At 53.8% G+C, this 18233-nt stretch overlaps 1 protein-coding gene across 1 annotated transcript; it reads right to left on the reverse strand.

Moving 5' to 3' along the window:
- Window positions 1–9211: 9211 nt before the first annotated feature.
- On the reverse strand, window positions 9212–11521 carry LOC123723139. Its single transcript, XM_045685693.1, has one exon. The coding sequence runs from the start codon at window positions 11519–11521 to the stop codon at window positions 9212–9214; it is 2310 nt and encodes a 769-aa protein (XP_045541649.1).
- Between the last annotated feature and the right edge of the window lie 6712 nt (window positions 11522–18233).

Consider the following 18233-nt stretch of genomic DNA (forward strand, 5'->3'; position numbering starts at 1 on the left):
AAGGCATAAGAAAATCTATTTACTTTATCGCATACTTTTTTAATTTGTTCTTTCCAAGAAAATTGAGAATCCACTATTAAGCCTAAGAAAGTAGTACTTGAAATATCGTTTATAATTTTGTCATCAAAATGAATAGAAATTCTTTCATTGGGTAAGTTATTGAAGTTTATAATGTGAGTCTTGTCTAAGTTTATTTTAAGATTGTTTTCGTTTAGCCATTTTGTTACCATTGTTAATGTTCAGAGCTGGGCATTAACTCGTTAATCCGTTAATCGTTAATTAACGAAGTTAACATTTTGCTTAACGGATTAACTTTTAAGTTAACTTCAAAAAGTGTTAACGCTTTTGTTAACTTCCGTTAAACTCAACTTCCGTTAATAAAAGTCCGTTAATCGTTAAATTAGAAACTTTGAGACGTGCTGTCATTTTGTTTAAATTACGTGCCACGCCACGCTCGTAAGTTCAGCTATGTTGGGCGACTGTCGGCGACTCGAATGGTGAACGAACGAGTTGATAATTGGTATAATATGTGAAGTTCGCGTGCAAGTGTATGCATCAGAGCGTCCGGGAAAGACGTGACCAACAGGACAAAATCAAAAGAAGGTTCGAAGTAGTATATTTAATTACGAGTATATAAAAGCATGAGTATCTAATAGCCCACATTCCGAACGCTCTTCGTCCCTGCAATACGCCACTTTTTGAACAACTGTATTAAAATACTTTTTTTACTCGTGCTTTTTCTTTAGCTTTTCTAAACTTGTCTTTCCCAACTGTCAAAATAATGTCTGTTAAAAAGAATAACCAACCACGAAGTTTTTACAAAAAAAAAAAATCATTGAAGTTTTTATGATTCATGCAAATATTTCTAAAAAGAAGCTTCTAATTTGTTACAATATCAGATTTATTGATTTGATTCAATGAGTTAGGTTAGTTTTCATTTTATTTCATCTCATTAAATTTCATTTTCATTTCATATCAATAAAAATAATCTACTGAAGACTTGGTTGTTTGGGCATAGTTTCCTTTGCCTACCCAGAATGGGTGAAGAAAACAAAAAAAATCTCTGTTTGTATTCTTTTACGGTTGGCGCCATTTTCCAAACATTTTAGTTAGTTGAGTTTATTGTGTTTTTATTATTCTATTAAATTGCTTCATTTTTTTTTGCAACTGTATCAAACATAGTTGTTTAGTACACGTACGAAACTGTCATTATAACTTGTTCCAACTGTCAACCCTCACCTTCGGCTGCGCCTCGGCTCGGGAAGACATTTGTTGGAACTCTTTGCAATGTCAGGCTTTCCGCACTCGTAATGAAATATACTATAATATTTGTCTCTAATACTAATGTGTACATTCTATAAATGTATAGTCAAATTACTATTTTAAACAAGTGTCGCCACATAAGTGTGAAATTAGTATGTATAATTTTGGTATGGTTAACTGTTAACGATTAACTTTAACTTACGTTAAATTTTCGAGAATTTAACGCTTTAACGATTAACGAAGTTAATTTTTTAATTAACGAATTAACGATTAACGAAGTTAACTTTTCGATTAACTGTGCCCACCTGTGTTAATGTTGTAGTTATATCTAATAGATGATTATTTCTTGTACTTTTTTTGTCAGTAGTGACTATTACAGATACATCATCAGCAAACATTATGGTTCTGAATTTCACTTTGTCTGGTAGATCATTAATGTATATTAGAAACAGTAGTGGGCCCAGGACACTACCCTGCGGAACGCCAGATGTATTTATTATATTCTCGGAATAGTAGGTTTGTGTCTCAAATTGTGAGTTAAGTTGGTTTATTTCTACACTTTGATTCCTATTTGAAAGATATGAGTTTACCCAGTTTAATGCTGGGCCTCGGATTCCGTAGGCCTCTAGTTTACTTAAAAGAAGTTTATGTGAGACGAAATCGAAAGCCTTGGACATATCAAGAAATATTACTGAAGTGTAAAGGTTCTCATTGACATTGTGTAGTATATCTTTGACTAGGTGAAATGATGCGTGCGTGGTCGATTTCTTTTTTTGGAAACCAAATTGGCATGATTTTAAGATATGATATTTTTTGAAAAATGACATGAATTTTTCATGGATGACCTTTTCAAATATTTTAGATATAATTGGAATTAAGGTAATGGGCCTGTAGTTACCTATATCTAATTTATTCCCTTTTTTATGGAGAGGCTTAATGATTGATTGTTTTAATTTTTCGGGAAATGTTCCGGTTTCTAAAGATAAGTTTATTAAGTAAGTCAATATAGGGCTTAAAATTTCTTTACACTCATTTATAACTTTAGTTGTTATTGAATCATAACCTTCTGTGTTTGTCTTTTTCAAATTTTTGATAATATTTTCTATATATTTTTCATTTACTGGTGTCAGGAAGATAGAATTATAGTTAGTATTTTGTATGTCAGGTGTATTTTTAGTTGTTTGGTTTATATTATTAGTTAAATTTATGAAGTACTTATTGATTATATTCGCTATGTCCAAGGGGTCTGTTATTTCTCTTTGATCAGATACTATTTTATTTATTAGGTTATTTCTGTTTATTCCCCCTGTTTCATTTTTTATCACTGTCCAAGTGGCTTTAGTAATATTTTTACTACCACTCACAAATTTTGCATTCATGTTTTTCTTTGCTAGGGCAATACATTTTTTAAGGCGTTTATTATAGTTTCTATATTTACATCGATTTGTGTTTGATTTATTTGTGTAGTATTTATAACGTAGTGTTCTATTTGTTAAGCAACTCTTTTTCAGGCCTTTTGTTATCCATTTAAACTTGTTGTGTACACCATTAGTAATTTTGATTCTAATAACTGGAAAGCATAGTTTGTAAAGCAAGCAAAAGTCATCATAGAATTTGTTAAATACTGTGTTAAGATCCGATTGTAAAAAATATTTTTTTGTTGTACAGAAGGTGGAAAGATATTTTTTGAATATACCTAAGTTTTTTTTACTGTAGTCTCTTTTAAAAATGTAATAAAAATCATTTGATTTAGATTTTTTTTCCTGGATGTTGAATTTAAGTACTTGTGCTGTGTCATGGTCTGAAAGCCAGAGTTGTAATACAGATCCAACAGCATCTGCAATGCTACTTATGATTAGATCTAAACAATTGTTTCCCCTTGTTGGTTGTCTTATATGTGCGTGGAGGTTATATTTCTTTATAATATCTTCAAGTTGTATTGTTACTTGATTAGATTCTAAAATATTAATATTCATGTCACCAGCAATAATAATTTTACATTTTTGATATTTTATTAAACATTTATGTATAAATAAGTCTAATTTATTTAAGAAAATGTCAATATTTAATTTTGATTTGGAGGGAATCCTGTATATGCAAGCAATTATTACTCTATAATCAGTCAGATTTATTGTGCAGCATTCAAAATGATGTAATGTAGCCAGATCATCTAAATAGGATAGTTTTGTATATTTTAAACCTTTTTTTACCAGGATACAAGTTCCCCCTCTTTTTATTGACCTAGAATAATTTGTGGCCAGTTCATAATTTTCAAGATTAATATTTTTTTCCTGACCAGATTTAACGAAGGTTTCAGTGAGGCAGAGGATGTCTGGGTCGATACTATCTTTTATCTCATCTAGGGTTATTTCTAGTATTTCTTTCTTAGATAATATGCCGTGTATATTTTGATGTAGGAGCGTGACTGGTTTACCCATATTAGGAACGAAAAAGATCTTTTTTGGGAACGATAGTAGGCGAGGTAACAGTGGATGTCTGTTTATCCATTACGATTAGATCTGTTTGTGTGGCTTGTAATTGATTTGCTGTTAATACTTTTTTTAGTTGCTGCAGTATATTTATTAGTCCCATTCTGTTTAATTTTCCGGTCCTAGGCGCGAACATGTCTAGTGTCAGTGTTTCATTGGAGTCAAGTACATAAGCGTAATTATATGTTTTAGCGTCTAGATATAATAGCGTATTGAAAAATTCTACTCGGCAATTAAAAATCTCTGTACCGCATGTGTATGTTGGTAATAATATTAGGATATTTGTGTTTTTTATACTTTTAAGCACGTCGCGAGTGTAATAGACTAGATCTAGATAGTTTATAGATGTTTCAAAATCAGAGTCACCTATAACAACTACACAATAATCACTAAGAGTGAGCTTTTCAGTTCTCTTGGAAAAATCATGAAGAAGTTGTTTCAGTCCTACATTTGGTGTAACAAAATGACAATAATCGTATTTGAGATCAAAGTCGAGTCTTTTTAAATTTTCAATCATAGAATTATGGTTATTTGTACTCAATATATGTAGTTTCGGTTTTTCAATCTTAGGCTTAGGTTTGGGTTTGGGAGGTTCTTCTTGACGCCGGAAAACCGTACGTTGACTTTTTGCAGGACCATTGCTACAAGACTTTTCTCTTCGTTCTTCAATCCGTCGTGTATGGCTAATTGGGGTTGTTTGTAGGCATTGACTTCTGTTTATTGATGTCTCGTTATTGTTTCCGGGTTTTATTTTATTTAAATTTTTCCGTTTAGGTGTTTTACATATGGATGTAAGAGTCGATATTTTCTTGTTTAGTTTCTCAATTTCCTTTTTTAGGGTAAAGTTTTCAGATAATAGTTTGTCAACTTCTTTCTCTGATTTGAGTAAATTTGTCTGTAAATTTTTATTAACTTCTAGTAACTCAATGTAATTTTGCTCTGTATTTTTTAGGTCTGGACAACTCTTATTTAGATTTAGAATTTCTGTTTCAGATACAGTAGATTCCTCATATTCCGTACACAATGATTCAAATGAGTTATGGGTCGAAACATTAACTACAACTTTTTTACGTTTTGTAATGTTATTTTCTTCTGATCCTAGCGTAATTGGCAGGACCGGACGCGTTGATAATGGTGTGCTGTGGATATTTAATGGTGTAAGGTTGCACTGGCATAGGTAGCATTTCCATTTGACTTTCGTTTCAGTAGTCATAAGATAGAATCTTTTTTCAGAGACGCTTGTACATTTAAGATGAAAAGTTTTCGTACATTCACTGCATATCAGCAGTTGTCTGTTGGTGATTAAATCATTACACTTGCAACAGATTTTATCCATTTCCTTAGTTTATTATTACCCTTTTTTTTTTGTTTGAGATATACAACAAGTCGAGAAAAACGTAGCGGAAAGCGTTGTCAAATATCAGCAAGTAACGATTGTTAATCTATGTTAAATTTCCGAACGTACTTAATTTGTTAATCTGTGCTTGTCAATGTCATAGTTAAATAGAATCAGCTGTTCTATGAGTGGTCAAAAATTACACATTCATATACATTTTTCAAATTTGTTTGACCAATAGTTTCAAAAGTTTTTATGTGTGTGATATATTTTCAAAATAACAGTGATCTTGCAAATTGCTTTCAATGTATTAATATAATTATTAGTAATGTTACCTTCAAGTTCTGTAGCAGATTCATGATTTAGAGGTTATGCCAGTCTTTTTCTTCAGTAATTTTGCTTGGTTAGAGTGTTTTTTCTATTTTTTATTATAATATTTCGTAATAGCAGACAATAACAAAACTATCTCTTGCACACACACATTGACACTTGCTAGGCCGACCCTGGTTCCTCTTAGCTTCACCGTGGGAGGCAGCCACGGTTACTAGAGCCCCACCGCCACGACAAGGCGGGAACCGTTGGTGGGGAACCTAACCTAACCTTTTTTTTTTTTTTTTTTTTTTTTTTTTTTTATACGAGGGGAAATGCAGTTACGCACCCCTGCGCCGGGCCTGTATGTGCAGTGGCGCAGGGAGTGTGGGACTCGCCTAAAGTCGTTCGGCCATACCCACTAAAACCCCTCGGGCCCTCCATTCCGCCTTGTGGCTGGGTCACGGGAACACTTACGCAATCTTCCGCGACCCAACCGGCGTTGTCCACTCGGACTCTCCTCTTGTGGGGACAAAGATGTAAGGAGTCCCCACAACACACGTCTTAAAGGCGCACCCAATGCTAGGGAGCGCCTTACACCCGAAAGTTTGGCGGGCGATAAGGCAATAGGCCGTCCATCGCCCGGAGCTCTTCTGTTACGGAGGCAGACGGCGGGTGTGCGCCTGCCGCCTGCGCCCGTCGCGACGTCGACGAAGAGGGTGCGCGGCTGCGTCCTCCTCCCGCCGACGTTCCGCCGCCTCCTTCAGCGCCATCACCTCTTCGCAGAAGGAGGCGACAGCGTTCCAGGAACTCTCGCTACCCACCATCGCGTTGACGACAGCAGGCAGCGAGAGGTCCGTCCCGATTACTGCCACGAGTGCGGCGCGCTGGGCCGACCAGTGCACACACGACTCCAGGGTGTGCTGGGCCGAGTCCTCAGCGTGGCCGCACTCATGGCACCTCGCACTGGGCTCTCGCCGCGCAATCCGGCACAGATACGCCCCGAAACAACCATGTCCCGAGAGTACCTGCACCAGACGGAACGAGAGAGCCCCGTGCTTCCGACCCGTCCAGAGCTCGAGGACGGGCCGGATCGCCTCAATGGTGCGTTGGCCGGCGGTCGCCGTAAGCAGCCGCTCCCGCCATTCGGTGACGAGCTGCGCCTCCGCCGCCCGCCGCCACGCACTCTCCTGATCCGGGGGAGGGATCTCCCCCCGGGATCGGGCTTCCACCCTCCGCCAGTAGGCGCCGGAGAGCACCTCCGCGTCTAGGTCCCATGGCGGCGTCCCCGCCAGCACACAGGCCGCGTCGCACGACACGGTGCGGTAGCCACGGGTCACTCTGACCGCCATGACCCTCTGCGGTTTTCGCAGCAGGGCTCGAGTCCGGGCGGTCAGAGTATCCGCCCAGATGGGTGCGCCGTAAAGCGCCATCGACCGCACCACGCCTGTGTACAGGCGGCGACACCGCGAGCCCGGTCCGCCCAAGTTTGGCAGGAGCCGGCTAAGGGCCCCAGTCGCCCCCATGAGCTTCGGGACGAGACGCCGGAAGTGCTCTTCGAATTTCCATCGGCTATCGAGGACGAGTCCGAGGTATTTCATAGTGCCCCCGACGCCGATGGAAATTCCGCCCACCATGACCGCGGACTGGGTTGGAGGTGCTCGTCGAGGCCCGTGAAAATACATGGCCTCAGACTTGTGCAATGCAACCTCCAAACCCAGGCGACGAATCCTAGCCACCGTTATGGCCAAGCCAGCCGTGGCCCTGCATCGGGCCTCCCTGTGGGTGCTGCCCCGCGCCGTCACCAAGGTGTCGTCGGCATAACAGACGACTTCGACGCCGCTCGGGAGGGGCAGGCGCAGCACCCAGTCGTACCCGATGTTCCACAGGAGCGGCCCGAGAACCGACCCCTGCGGAACACCGCACGACGTAGCCTTCTGAGACCAGCCGACGCTGGTTGGGTACGCGACCGATCGCTCGGAGAGGTAGGCCGCGACGATCCTCCTGAGGTACGGCGGGAAACCGTGGTATCCCAGCGCCTCCCTGATGGTTTCCCAGGGCAGGGTGTTGAAGGCGTTGGAAATGTCTAAAGACACCGCCAACAGCACCTCACCCCGGGACTCGGCGTCCTCCGCAAGGGTCCTCACCCGCGCAATGGCGTCAAGGGTGGACCTGCCAGTGCGGAAGCCGAATTGGTTGGCGCTGAGATTCGGCCCCACCCTCTCCAGATGCTGGACGAGACGAGCGGCAACGACACGCTCAAAGAGCTTGCTGATCTCGTCCAGCAGAACGATCGGCCGGTACGCCGACGGCTCGTGGGCCGGACGTCCATCCTTTTTGAGCAGGACCAGTTTCCCCTTCTTCCACTCACTCGGGAACTGGCCCCGCTCCAAGCAGGCCTGGAAAAGTGCCCGAATCCACGGTTCGAGCGGCTCCAGCGCTAGAACCCAGGCGCAACCGGGCACACCGTCGGGGCCGGGGGCAGTGTTTTTAGCGCGCATGCGCAACACCGCCGCCCTCAGCTCTTCCTCCGTTACCGGCGGTGCACCTGAATCCGCTCCTCCCTCTACAGTGGGGTCAGCCATTTCCGGCGCCACGAAACCGGCAGCTGCCGGCGGGAACAGGCCAGCGACCACCGTGTTGACTTCATGAGGCTGAAGACTCTGGGTGATGGGGGGACCCCTAGACCGGAGCTTTCGCCGCACGGCCTTGTAGGGCCTCCCGAATGGATCGATATCCAGAGTCTTCAGCATCTCGTCATTCGCCTTGTCCTTCGCAGCGCCGATCGCCACCCGCAGGGCTTGGATCTCACTTCTGTAGAGGGAGTAGAGCCGCTCTTCTTCCGTCGGGTCCCGACGCCTCCGCCGACGGTAGCGGGTGTACCGGCGTCTCGCCGCCACGCAAGAACCGCGCAGCAGCGTGAGCTCGGCGGTCCACCAGTACACCGGCTTCTTGGAGGGGACGGAACGGACCCTAGGCATGGCCCCGTCGCAGATACGCGACATAGCCGCACCCAACCGCGCCGCCTCCTGACCGACCTCGACCACAGACTCTCGGGGCGCAGAGAACCACGCCTCCACGAGAGCGACCTCGACCAGGAAATCCCGGTCCATCTGCGACAGCGACCAGCGTGGGCCCTCCCCGCTCGGGGACCGGCCTGGGACTGGGCTCGGGTTGGACGGGGACGCGGAGATGTCGAACCTCACGTACCGGTGGTCCGATAGCGTCTCCACATCCTCGGCCACCCGCCAGCCACGAACACGGCGTGCCAGGACGGCATCGGCGAAGGTGACGTCAACAATGGAGCCGCCCTGACGCCGCACGCACGTGTTGACCGACCCCTGGTTAAGGACCACGAGTCCGGTCTCCACCGCCCAATCTTCTAACTCCCGGCCTCGCGGATCTGTCGCCGGGCACCCCCAAGCCGAGGATTTGGCGTTGAGGTCCCCCGCGACGAGCACCCGGGCGGAGCGACTTCCGCCTACCAGGACGCCGACCTCAGAAAGAAAAGACTCGAAGTCGGCGAGACTCCGATTCGGCGAGAAGTACACTCCGACCACCATGATGTCGCCGACGAGGGCCGAAACGTATCCCCGGCCTCGGACCACGTCCGCGAAGGCCGGAGAGCCTGCGATGGACCGGGATGTTATGGCCACCAGCCCGTCTGCGTCTCCCACCCAATCGTCCCCAGCTGGGACCCGGTATGGCTCGGCCACCACCGCCACGTGGATGTTCCACTCCGCCATGCTCTGGAACAGAAGGTCCTGAGCTCTGGCGGAGTGATTGATGTTGGCTTGGAGGAGGTTTAGGGCCATTATTCCACGACCATAGCAACCTCCTCGGCCTGCGGCGCTGCCGCCTGTAGGGGTGAGGCAGTGGGCTGTCCGACCGTCGGGTTCTGACCGTCCCCACCTCCCTTCTTACTTCTCTTCCCCTTGGGTGGGGAGACGCAGGCTTTATTGCCGACTCGGTGCTCCGCCGGCATGCCGGCCGCAGCGCAGACCACGCAGTGAGGCGCAGCGGTGCATCCGCGGGCCTTGTGCCCTGGTTGGCCGCACCGGAAACAGAGTCCGGAGCGGTCCACCCCCTGGCACTGGCCGGATAGGTGCCCGGGAGCCAGGCACCTGAAACATCTCATTGGCCGGGCATCCAGCACCCTAGCCTGGGCGGACACCCAGCCCACCAGAAGACGACCAGCGGTCACGATCTTTTTCGCAGCCGCGACGGGACACTGGACAACCACTGATCCCAGTCCGTCGCGGCCGGTGGACATCACGCCGGCCCGCAGTTGCTCGGCGGGGCACTCTCCCGCTGCAGCTATCGCGGCGACCACCTCGGCACTGGTGGTAGAGTCGTCCAGGCCTGACACCCGTAGGGCCACCGACTTAGTAGGCCTGGAGACGCGGACGACTTCACTATCCAGGACCTCCCGCAGCCTTTGGGCCAGGGAGTCCGCCTTCTCGCCACTGGAGGCGCCTGGGAACTCAAAAATGCGACCCCCGTTGGCAGCCTTCCGAAGGCGAACGCCCTGGGCTCCAAGCTCGGCCGGGTTAATTCTCTCCTTTGCCGAGGCAATGACACTAGCGTAGGTGGCTCCCCGCTCTGACGCGCCCGGCTGCAGCGTGATGACCACCGCAGACGACCGGGGCGCGTGGAGTTTGGCGGCACCAGCCTTCTCCTTTTGACGCCTTTTGGGCCCCACCTTTATCCACTCACCAACCGCGGGCTGCGACTGCTGCTGCCCGGGTGGTGAGCTCTTTTTCTTGTTTTTCCTCCTCTTTCTCCTTCTCTTACTCTTCCCCTTTTCCGCAGTAGCGGGTGAGGGGGCGCTCGTGCCCTGTGTCTCGGGCCGGCTCTGGGCGGGGCCCGGCGGGCGCTGCGATGGCGCAGCGGGAGCCTTCCGTTGGGTGCCGCTGGTGCCTGGCTGGGCTGGCACTTTCTGCGCCGCCTGCCTGGCCGCTCCCTGGTCTTTTTCTTTGGCGGGCACCGTCGGCTGCCCCGCCAGCTTGGCAGCGTACGAGCTCCCGTCCCTCTTCTTATCGGCCGCGAGAGGCGGCCGCAGGTTCCTCTCCGGGAGGAGTCTGTCCTCAAGCGAGGCCAGGCGGGCGTTCATCATGCCTCCGACCTGGACCATTACTGCGCGACAGATCTCCTCCACGGAGGACGTCTCGTTAGGTGTTTGTGGGGGCCGTGATGCGGGGACGGCCTTCACTGTCGTATCCGGGTGGGAGGAGACTGCGGAACCCCGTTTCCGCAGATCCTCCTTTATGGCTGCTAACTCTTTATGGAGTGCATCCATCTCGGCCCGCAGGCGAGCGTTGTCCGCCTGGAGCTGGCTTGTCTCCTCCGATAGTGTGCGGGCCCCGAGGACTTCCACGGCTTCCTTGATTGATACCGCAGCGTCCTTCAGGGCTCGCACAAAGTTTCCCTTCAAATTGGAGGACTTGGACGCCACCCTCTCAATAATGGCCAAGTCCTCCTGCACCTGCTCTTGGAGCTGAGCGGCACACCTCTCACCCGTCCTCTCGTCAGATCGGGGAAACAACGCAGACCGCGTCTCGCGCCGGAAGCGAGCGAGCTCAGCTTCTTTTTCCAAGTCTTCTTCCTTTTGTTTGGCGCGAGCCTTGGCCGCGGCCCTCTTCTCTTGTTGGCGCCACCTTGCCATCCCTGGGGACGCCGTCCGTTCATCATCCGTGGACCCCTCACTGAGGCGGGGTCGTTTCGCGCCGAGCATTGCAGCCATGGCGTCCGAAATCGGTCCCCTTTCGGCAGCGACGGTGAGGCTGCAGTCCGAATCGGACGCTGCTCCACCATCGCACTCCATCCTGTCACTTCTTGTCTTTCCCTCCGATGTATCGCTGAGTGCCGCGATCGGCAAGCGTTCCAGCCGCACTCTCGCCTCTTTCATTTTGACGCCGTCCAGCGACGGGCGCCTCGTCACCTCCGAATCCAGATCACGTGCAATCGTTTCCATTATTCTAGCCTGAGTCGTCGTATTGGAAAAGCAGTCCTTGCCCCCCCCAGAATACGCGGGGCAGCCCGCGGCCGAGGCCACGGGGAGGGATTCTCCCCCGGCAGTGCCGGAGGTACCCTCCTGGGGTAGTATGTTTTGTAGGCTTGCCATCTCATACTTTGTCCAGTGTTATCGGACACCGGAAACCGCCTTTGTTAGCAAGGTGAGGTCCCCCTTCCATCAACGCACGACCTATAAGGCCGCCATCCACCGACCAAAGTCCTCTGCAGTTTAGAGTGCTGCCGCACAACGTCGTTTTGCCCAATAGGGAGGCCGGGTTGACCAACCCTATCGCGCCGAGGGCCTTGAAGACCCACCATCCTCCGACCCCTCAGGGTCCACTGGTGTTCCTCGCGGGCCTGTCCGGTATGGGAGGCCCTGTCCGGCATAGCCGCGCGGGAAAAACACCCCTCCACTCCGCACGACGGCACCTCGGTGCACGCCGCGCCTAGCACCGCCCAATGGGCGTGTACTCCTCCTCCGGGTAATTTTTTAGAGAGGTTTTCTTCCTCGCGACCCCACACTCAGTGCGTAGGGCCCCCGGTCCGCTCAGTGCGGATTACGGTTTGCTTGGCGTCCACCGATCATAAAGACCAGTGGACGGCCAAGTGTGGTGTTGCCACCGGGTAATTTTTTAGAGAGGTTTTCTTCCTCGCGGCCCCACGCTCAGTGCGCAGGGCCCCCGGTCCGCTCAGTGCGGATTACGGTTTGCTTGGCGTCCACCGATCATAAAGACCAGTGGACGGCCAAGTGTGGTGTTGCCACCGGGTAATTTTTTAGAGAGGTTTTCTTCCTCGCAGCCCCGCGCTCAGTGCGCAGGGCCCCCGGTCCGCTCAGTGCAGATTACGGGTTATCCGACGGTGGCCGAAGCCCTCGCCCACCGGTCAAAGACCGGCGGACCCGCCATCGGGATAGCGCATCACTGCGCTCCACCCGTCTAGTGTTTGGTTCGCGGGGCGAAAAAAAAGCCCTACCCCAGCAATATGCCGGGGCGTTCCCCTATCCACCACCCGGGGACGCGCCACGTCGGAGTTCACCTCTCCGCCCACTCGGACAACCGAGCAGGTCCGTGGAGGTCCGTGGAACCTAACCTAACCTTTTTTTTTTTTTTTTTTTTATACGAGGGGAAATGCAGTTACGCACCCCTGCGCCGGGCCTGTATGTGCAGTGGCGCAGGGAGTGTGGGACTCGCCTAAAGTCGTTCGGCCATACCCACTAAAACCCCTCGGGCCCTCCATTCCGCCTTGTGGCTGGGTCACGGGAACACTTACGCAATCTTCCGCGACCCAACCGGCGTTGTCCACTCGGACTCTCCTCTTGTGGGGACAAAGATGTAAGGAGTCCCCACAACACACGTCTTAAAGGCGCACCCAATGCTAGGGAGCGCCTTACACCCGAAAGTTTGGCGGGCGATAAGGCAATAGGCCGTCCATCGCCCGGAGCTCTTCTGTTACGGAGGCAGACGGCGGGTGTGCGCCTGCCGCCTGCGCCCGTCGCGACGTCGACGAAGAGGGTGCGCGGCTGCGTCCTCCTCCCGCCGACGTTCCGCCGCCTCCTTCAGCGCCATCACCTCTTCGCAGAAGGAGGCGACAGCGTTCCAGGAACTCTCGCTACCCACCATCGCGTTGACGACAGCAGGCAGCGAGAGGTCCGTCCCGATTACTGCCACGAGTGCGGCGCGCTGGGCCGACCAGTGCACACACGACTCCAGGGTGTGCTGGGCCGAGTCCTCAGCGTGGCCGCACTCATGGCACCTCGCACTGGGCTCTCGCCGCGCAATCCGGCACAGATACGCCCCGAAACAACCATGTCCCGAGAGTACCTGCACCAGACGGAACGAGAGAGCCCCGTGCTTCCGACCCGTCCAGAGCTCGAGGACGGGCCGGATCGCCTCAATGGTGCGTTGGCCGGCGGTCGCCGTAAGCAGCCGCTCCCGCCATTCGGTGACGAGCTGCGCCTCCGCCGCCCGCCGCCACGCACTCTCCTGATCCGGGGGAGGGATCTCCCCCCGGGATCGGGCTTCCACCCTCCGCCAGTAGGCGCCGGAGAGCACCTCCGCGTCTAGGTCCCATGGCGGCGTCCCCGCCAGCACACAGGCCGCGTCGCACGACACGGTGCGGTAGCCACGGGTCACTCTGACCGCCATGACCCTCTGCGGTTTTCGCAGCAGGGCTCGAGTCCGGGCGGTCAGAGTATCCGCCCAGATGGGTGCGCCGTAAAGCGCCATCGACCGCACCACGCCTGTGTACAGGCGGCGACACCGCGAGCCCGGTCCGCCCAAGTTTGGCAGGAGCCGGCTAAGGGCCCCAGTCGCCCCCATGAGCTTCGGGACGAGACGCCGGAAGTGCTCTTCGAATTTCCATCGGCTATCGAGGACGAGTCCGAGGTATTTCATAGTGCCCCCGACGCCGATGGAAATTCCGCCCACCATGACCGCGGACTGGGTTGGAGGTGCTCGTCGAGGCCCGTGAAAATACATGGCCTCAGACTTGTGCAATGCAACCTCCAAACCCAGGCGACGAATCCTAGCCACCGTTATGGCCAAGCCAGCCGTGGCCCTGCATCGGGCCTCCCTGTGGGTGCTGCCCCGCGCCGTCACCAAGGTGTCGTCGGCATAACAGACGACTTCGACGCCGCTCGGGAGGGGCAGGCGCAGCACCCAGTCGTACCCGATGTTCCACAGGAGCGGCCCGAGAACCGACCCCTGCGGAACACCGCACGACGTAGCCTTCTGAGACCAGCCGACGCTGGTTGGGTACGCGACCGATCGCTCGGAGAGGTAGGCCGCGACGATCCTCCTGAGGTACGGCGGGAAACCGTGGTATCCCAGCGCCTCCCTGATGGTTTCCCAGGGCAGGGTGTTGAAGGCGTTGGAAATGTCTAAAGACACCGCCAACAGCACCTCACCCCGGGACTCGGCGTCCTCCGCAAGGGTCCTCACCCGCGCAATGGCGTCAAGGGTGGACCTGCCAGTGCGGAAGCCGAATTGGTTGGCGCTGAGATTCGGCCCCACCCTCTCCAGATGCTGGACGAGACGAGCGGCAACGACACGCTCAAAGAGCTTGCTGATCTCGTCCAGCAGAACGATCGGCCGGTACGCCGACGGCTCGTGGGCCGGACGTCCATCCTTTTTGAGCAGGACCAGTTTCCCCTTCTTCCACTCACTCGGGAACTGGCCCCGCTCCAAGCAGGCCTGGAAAAGTGCCCGAATCCACGGTTCGAGCGGCTCCAGCGCTAGAACCCAGGCGCAACCGGGCACACCGTCGGGGCCGGGGGCAGTGTTTTTAGCGCGCATGCGCAACACCGCCGCCCTCAGCTCTTCCTCCGTTACCGGCGGTGCACCTGAATCCGCTCCTCCCTCTACAGTGGGGTCAGCCATTTCCGGCGCCACGAAACCGGCAGCTGCCGGCGGGAACAGGCCAGCGACCACCGTGTTGACTTCATGAGGCTGAAGACTCTGGGTGATGGGGGGACCCCTAGACCGGAGCTTTCGCCGCACGGCCTTGTAGGGCCTCCCGAATGGATCGATATCCAGAGTCTTCAGCATCTCGTCATTCGCCTTGTAACCTAACCTAACCTAACCTAACCTTTTTTTTTTTTTTTTTTTTTTTAAAGAGGGGAATGCTTTATGCATACGACATGCCCCGGGGGGGACACGAAGTTATGCGAGATTCTCTCCCCTAGTGGGAGCATACCCGCTAAACCACCTCTGTTCCTCCTGCGCATTGGTGACGGGGCTACGGGCACGCTTTCGCACTCCTCCGCGGCCCCGTCTGCGCTAGCCGCCGAAGCGGCTCCACCACTGGGGTGGGTGAACCCACCATCCATCCTTTAGGGGAGGCGCGCCGGAACGATACGCGCCATCCTCCTTGCCCTTCGAAGCGGGTGACAGGTCCCCCCGAACCTGCCACCACGGGGCTATGGAAGCCGGAGAAACGAGGTTTTACCCCCGCCTCCCCAGCCACCATCGGCGGGTCCGATGTCGGGCCCCGCCGTTGACCCTACGGGCCGCGGAGGGGCTGGGTATGCCAGTACCCCTCCGCGGCCCCACCATACACATCCGGCCACGAGGGCTGCAGGGGGCAGGATAAACCAGTACCCACCCGCACCCCCCGCGGCCCCACCTCCAGGCATGCTCCGAAGCGGACCCCACAGTCCGCCTCTGGCAGCCTCCTCCGGGTGGGTCGGCCCTGCACGCTAGACCAGCCCAGTCCGGCCCAAGACAGCCGGTCCTGCACGCTAGGCCGACCCTGGTTCCTCTTAGCTTCACCGTGGGAGGCAGCCACGGTTACTAGAGCCCCACCGCCACGACAAGGCGGGAACCGTTGGTGGGGAACCTAACCTAACCTAACCTAACCTTTTTTTTTTTTTGTTTTTTTTTTTTTTTTTTTTTTTTTTTTTTTTATAGTCAGGAAATGCGTTTACGCACGCCTACGCCGGGCTGTGCAATGGCGTAGGGAGTGTGGGACTCGCCGGCCACAGAAGGTGACCAGAATACCCACTAAAACCTGACTGCCCTCTAACGCATTATGGCGGGCGCCACGGGAACGCTTTAGCTTTCTTCCGTGACCCCGCCTGCGTTATCGCCCTGAAGGGGGCCTCCCTCTCACGCATGGTTTGTGGGGAGAAGTACGGCGGCGAAACCCCGCCTCCTTCTCCCCACTCTCCTGCGTCTGAGCGGGGGCGCGAGGGGGTTATCCTCGCGCTCTCGCTCCCTTTCCTCCTTCTGCGAAATTACTATTTCGCAGAAGGAGGAAACCGCCTCCCATGACCCCTCACTGCCCAGCATGGCGCGAATTACGCCTGGGAGTGAGAGGTCATCACCAATCGCCGCTACCAGAGTGCGGCGCTCTTCGGACCACGCTGTACATACCTGAAGGGTGTGTTGCGCGGTGTCCTCATCAGCGCCGCACTCGTGGCACGACATCCTCTCCTCCCTTCGTATCCGGTGAAGGTACCGCCCGAAGCAGCCGTGACCTGTCAAAATCTGGGAAATTCTGTATGTTATTGCGCCGTGGCGCCTCCCGCACCAGTCCGAGAGCCGTGGGCGTATGGCCTCTATGGTGCGGGCGCCGTATTCGGCGTCCGCTAGGCCAGCAGCCCACAGCTCTATGGTCGCTCGCTTTCTCTCCGCCCGGGACCGGGCAAGCTCCTCTGGAGCCGGGGCTTCGCCCCGAGCTCTCTGCTCGGCCCGCTCCCGGTACGCTTCGGCCAGCACACCCGCTTCTATCTCCCACGGGGGAGTGCCGGCCAAAGCGCAGGCCGCTGCATGGCCAACCGTGCGGTAGGCCATGCATGCGCGCACCGCAACGATGCGCTGCGGCCTGCGGAGGAGGGCCCTGTTTGACGCGTCAAGGGCTTCTGCCCATATCGGCGCGCCGTACAGGGCCATACTGCGAACGACCATGGCGTACAGTCGTCTGACCTGTACGCCCGGACCTCTCAGGTTCGGGAGGAGCCTGGCGAGGGCGGAAGCCGCGCCGACGAGTCGGGGGGTTAGCGTCCGGAAGTGATCTCCGAAACGCCAACCCCCATCGAGGATAAGGCCAAGATATTTGATCCGGGCCTTAACCTCGACCTCGTCCCCGTTGATCCGGAGGGTCGCTCCTGCGGGCACTCTCCACCTCGGCCCTTTGAAGCAAAGGGCTTCGGTTTTGTGGAGTGCCACGCGGAGTCCGAGCGCCTCGATCCTCCGGACCAACAGGGTGGCCCCGGCTTCCGCCCTCCTCTTGACTTTCCTCCAGGTGGTGTCCCGGACGGCTATCATCGTATCATCCGCGTAGCAGATGACAGCCATCCGGGGCAGCACCTCCCCGCGGATGGCCCAGTCAAAGCCGATGTTCCACAGCAGGGGTCCTAGGACGGACCCCTGAGGAACACCGGAGGCCATCCGCCGCTCCTCTCTTCCCTCCCTCCCCATGTAGGACACTACCCGCTCTCGCAGGTAGTGTCCCACAATCCTCCGGAGATAGAGGGGCAGTTCGTGAAACCGAAGTGCCTCCTCTATTACTCCGAAGGGGAGGGAGCCGAAGAACCTTTTTTTTTTTTTTTTTTTTTTTTTTTTTTAAACGTTGGGAAATGTGTTAAGCATACCGCCCGCCCTTCGGGGGGGCGGGCGGTTATGTGAGGCTCCCCCGGCGCCAATAGGGGCGCCGGGTATACTCACCAAAACCCAACGGTGTTCCACCTTCTCCGCTTGTGATGGGGCCGTGGGAACGCGATAGCACACCACCACGGCCCCGTCTGCGGATTGCCCGCCACGTGGAGATGCGGCGGGCCCTGCTTCCGCGACGACGCCTTCAGCAGAAGGCGCCGTCGACCTTCGCCGAGGACTCCCCGGAACACGTGGGGAGTCCTACAGCACGGGACCCTTGCGAGGCAGGCGGCGAACCCCGATTCGCCGCCCGCGGGTCCCTCACGGCGGCGCCCTGTCTAGCGCCACAAGGTGCGCCCGACGGCGCCGCCCCGGTCTCCTGCGGCGGATCGGGAGCGAGTCGACGGCGTCTTCCCGCGCCCGCTCCGCCGCTTCTTTCAGCGTCATAACCTCGACGCTGAAAGAGGAGACCGCCTTCCATACCTCCTCCCTGTCTGCCATAGCAGCTGCCATGACAGGCAGGGAGAGGTCCGTCCCAAGGACCGAGGACACGGCGACGCGTTGCTCCGCCCATGCTGGGCATGCCTCGCGCGTGTGTTGCGCCGTGTCCACCTCTCCGGTGCCGCAGTGGTGGCAGTCCGCGGTGGGCTCCCTTTTCACCACCCCACACAGATATGCCCCGAAGCATCCGTGCCCGGTGAGCATCTGAGTGAGGTGGTAGTTGGGGGC

The sequence above is a fragment of the Papilio machaon genome, chromosome W (genome assembly GCF_912999745.1).
Source record: "Papilio machaon chromosome W, ilPapMach1.1, whole genome shotgun sequence".
In the NCBI taxonomy this organism is placed as follows: domain Eukaryota; kingdom Metazoa; phylum Arthropoda; class Insecta; order Lepidoptera; family Papilionidae; genus Papilio; species Papilio machaon.

Excerpts from the sequence above, each read along its gene's own strand:
- LOC123723139 (XM_045685693.1), bottom strand. The coding sequence starts at position 11,521 with ATGGCAAGCCTACAAAACATACTACCCCAGGAGGGTACCTCCGGCACT.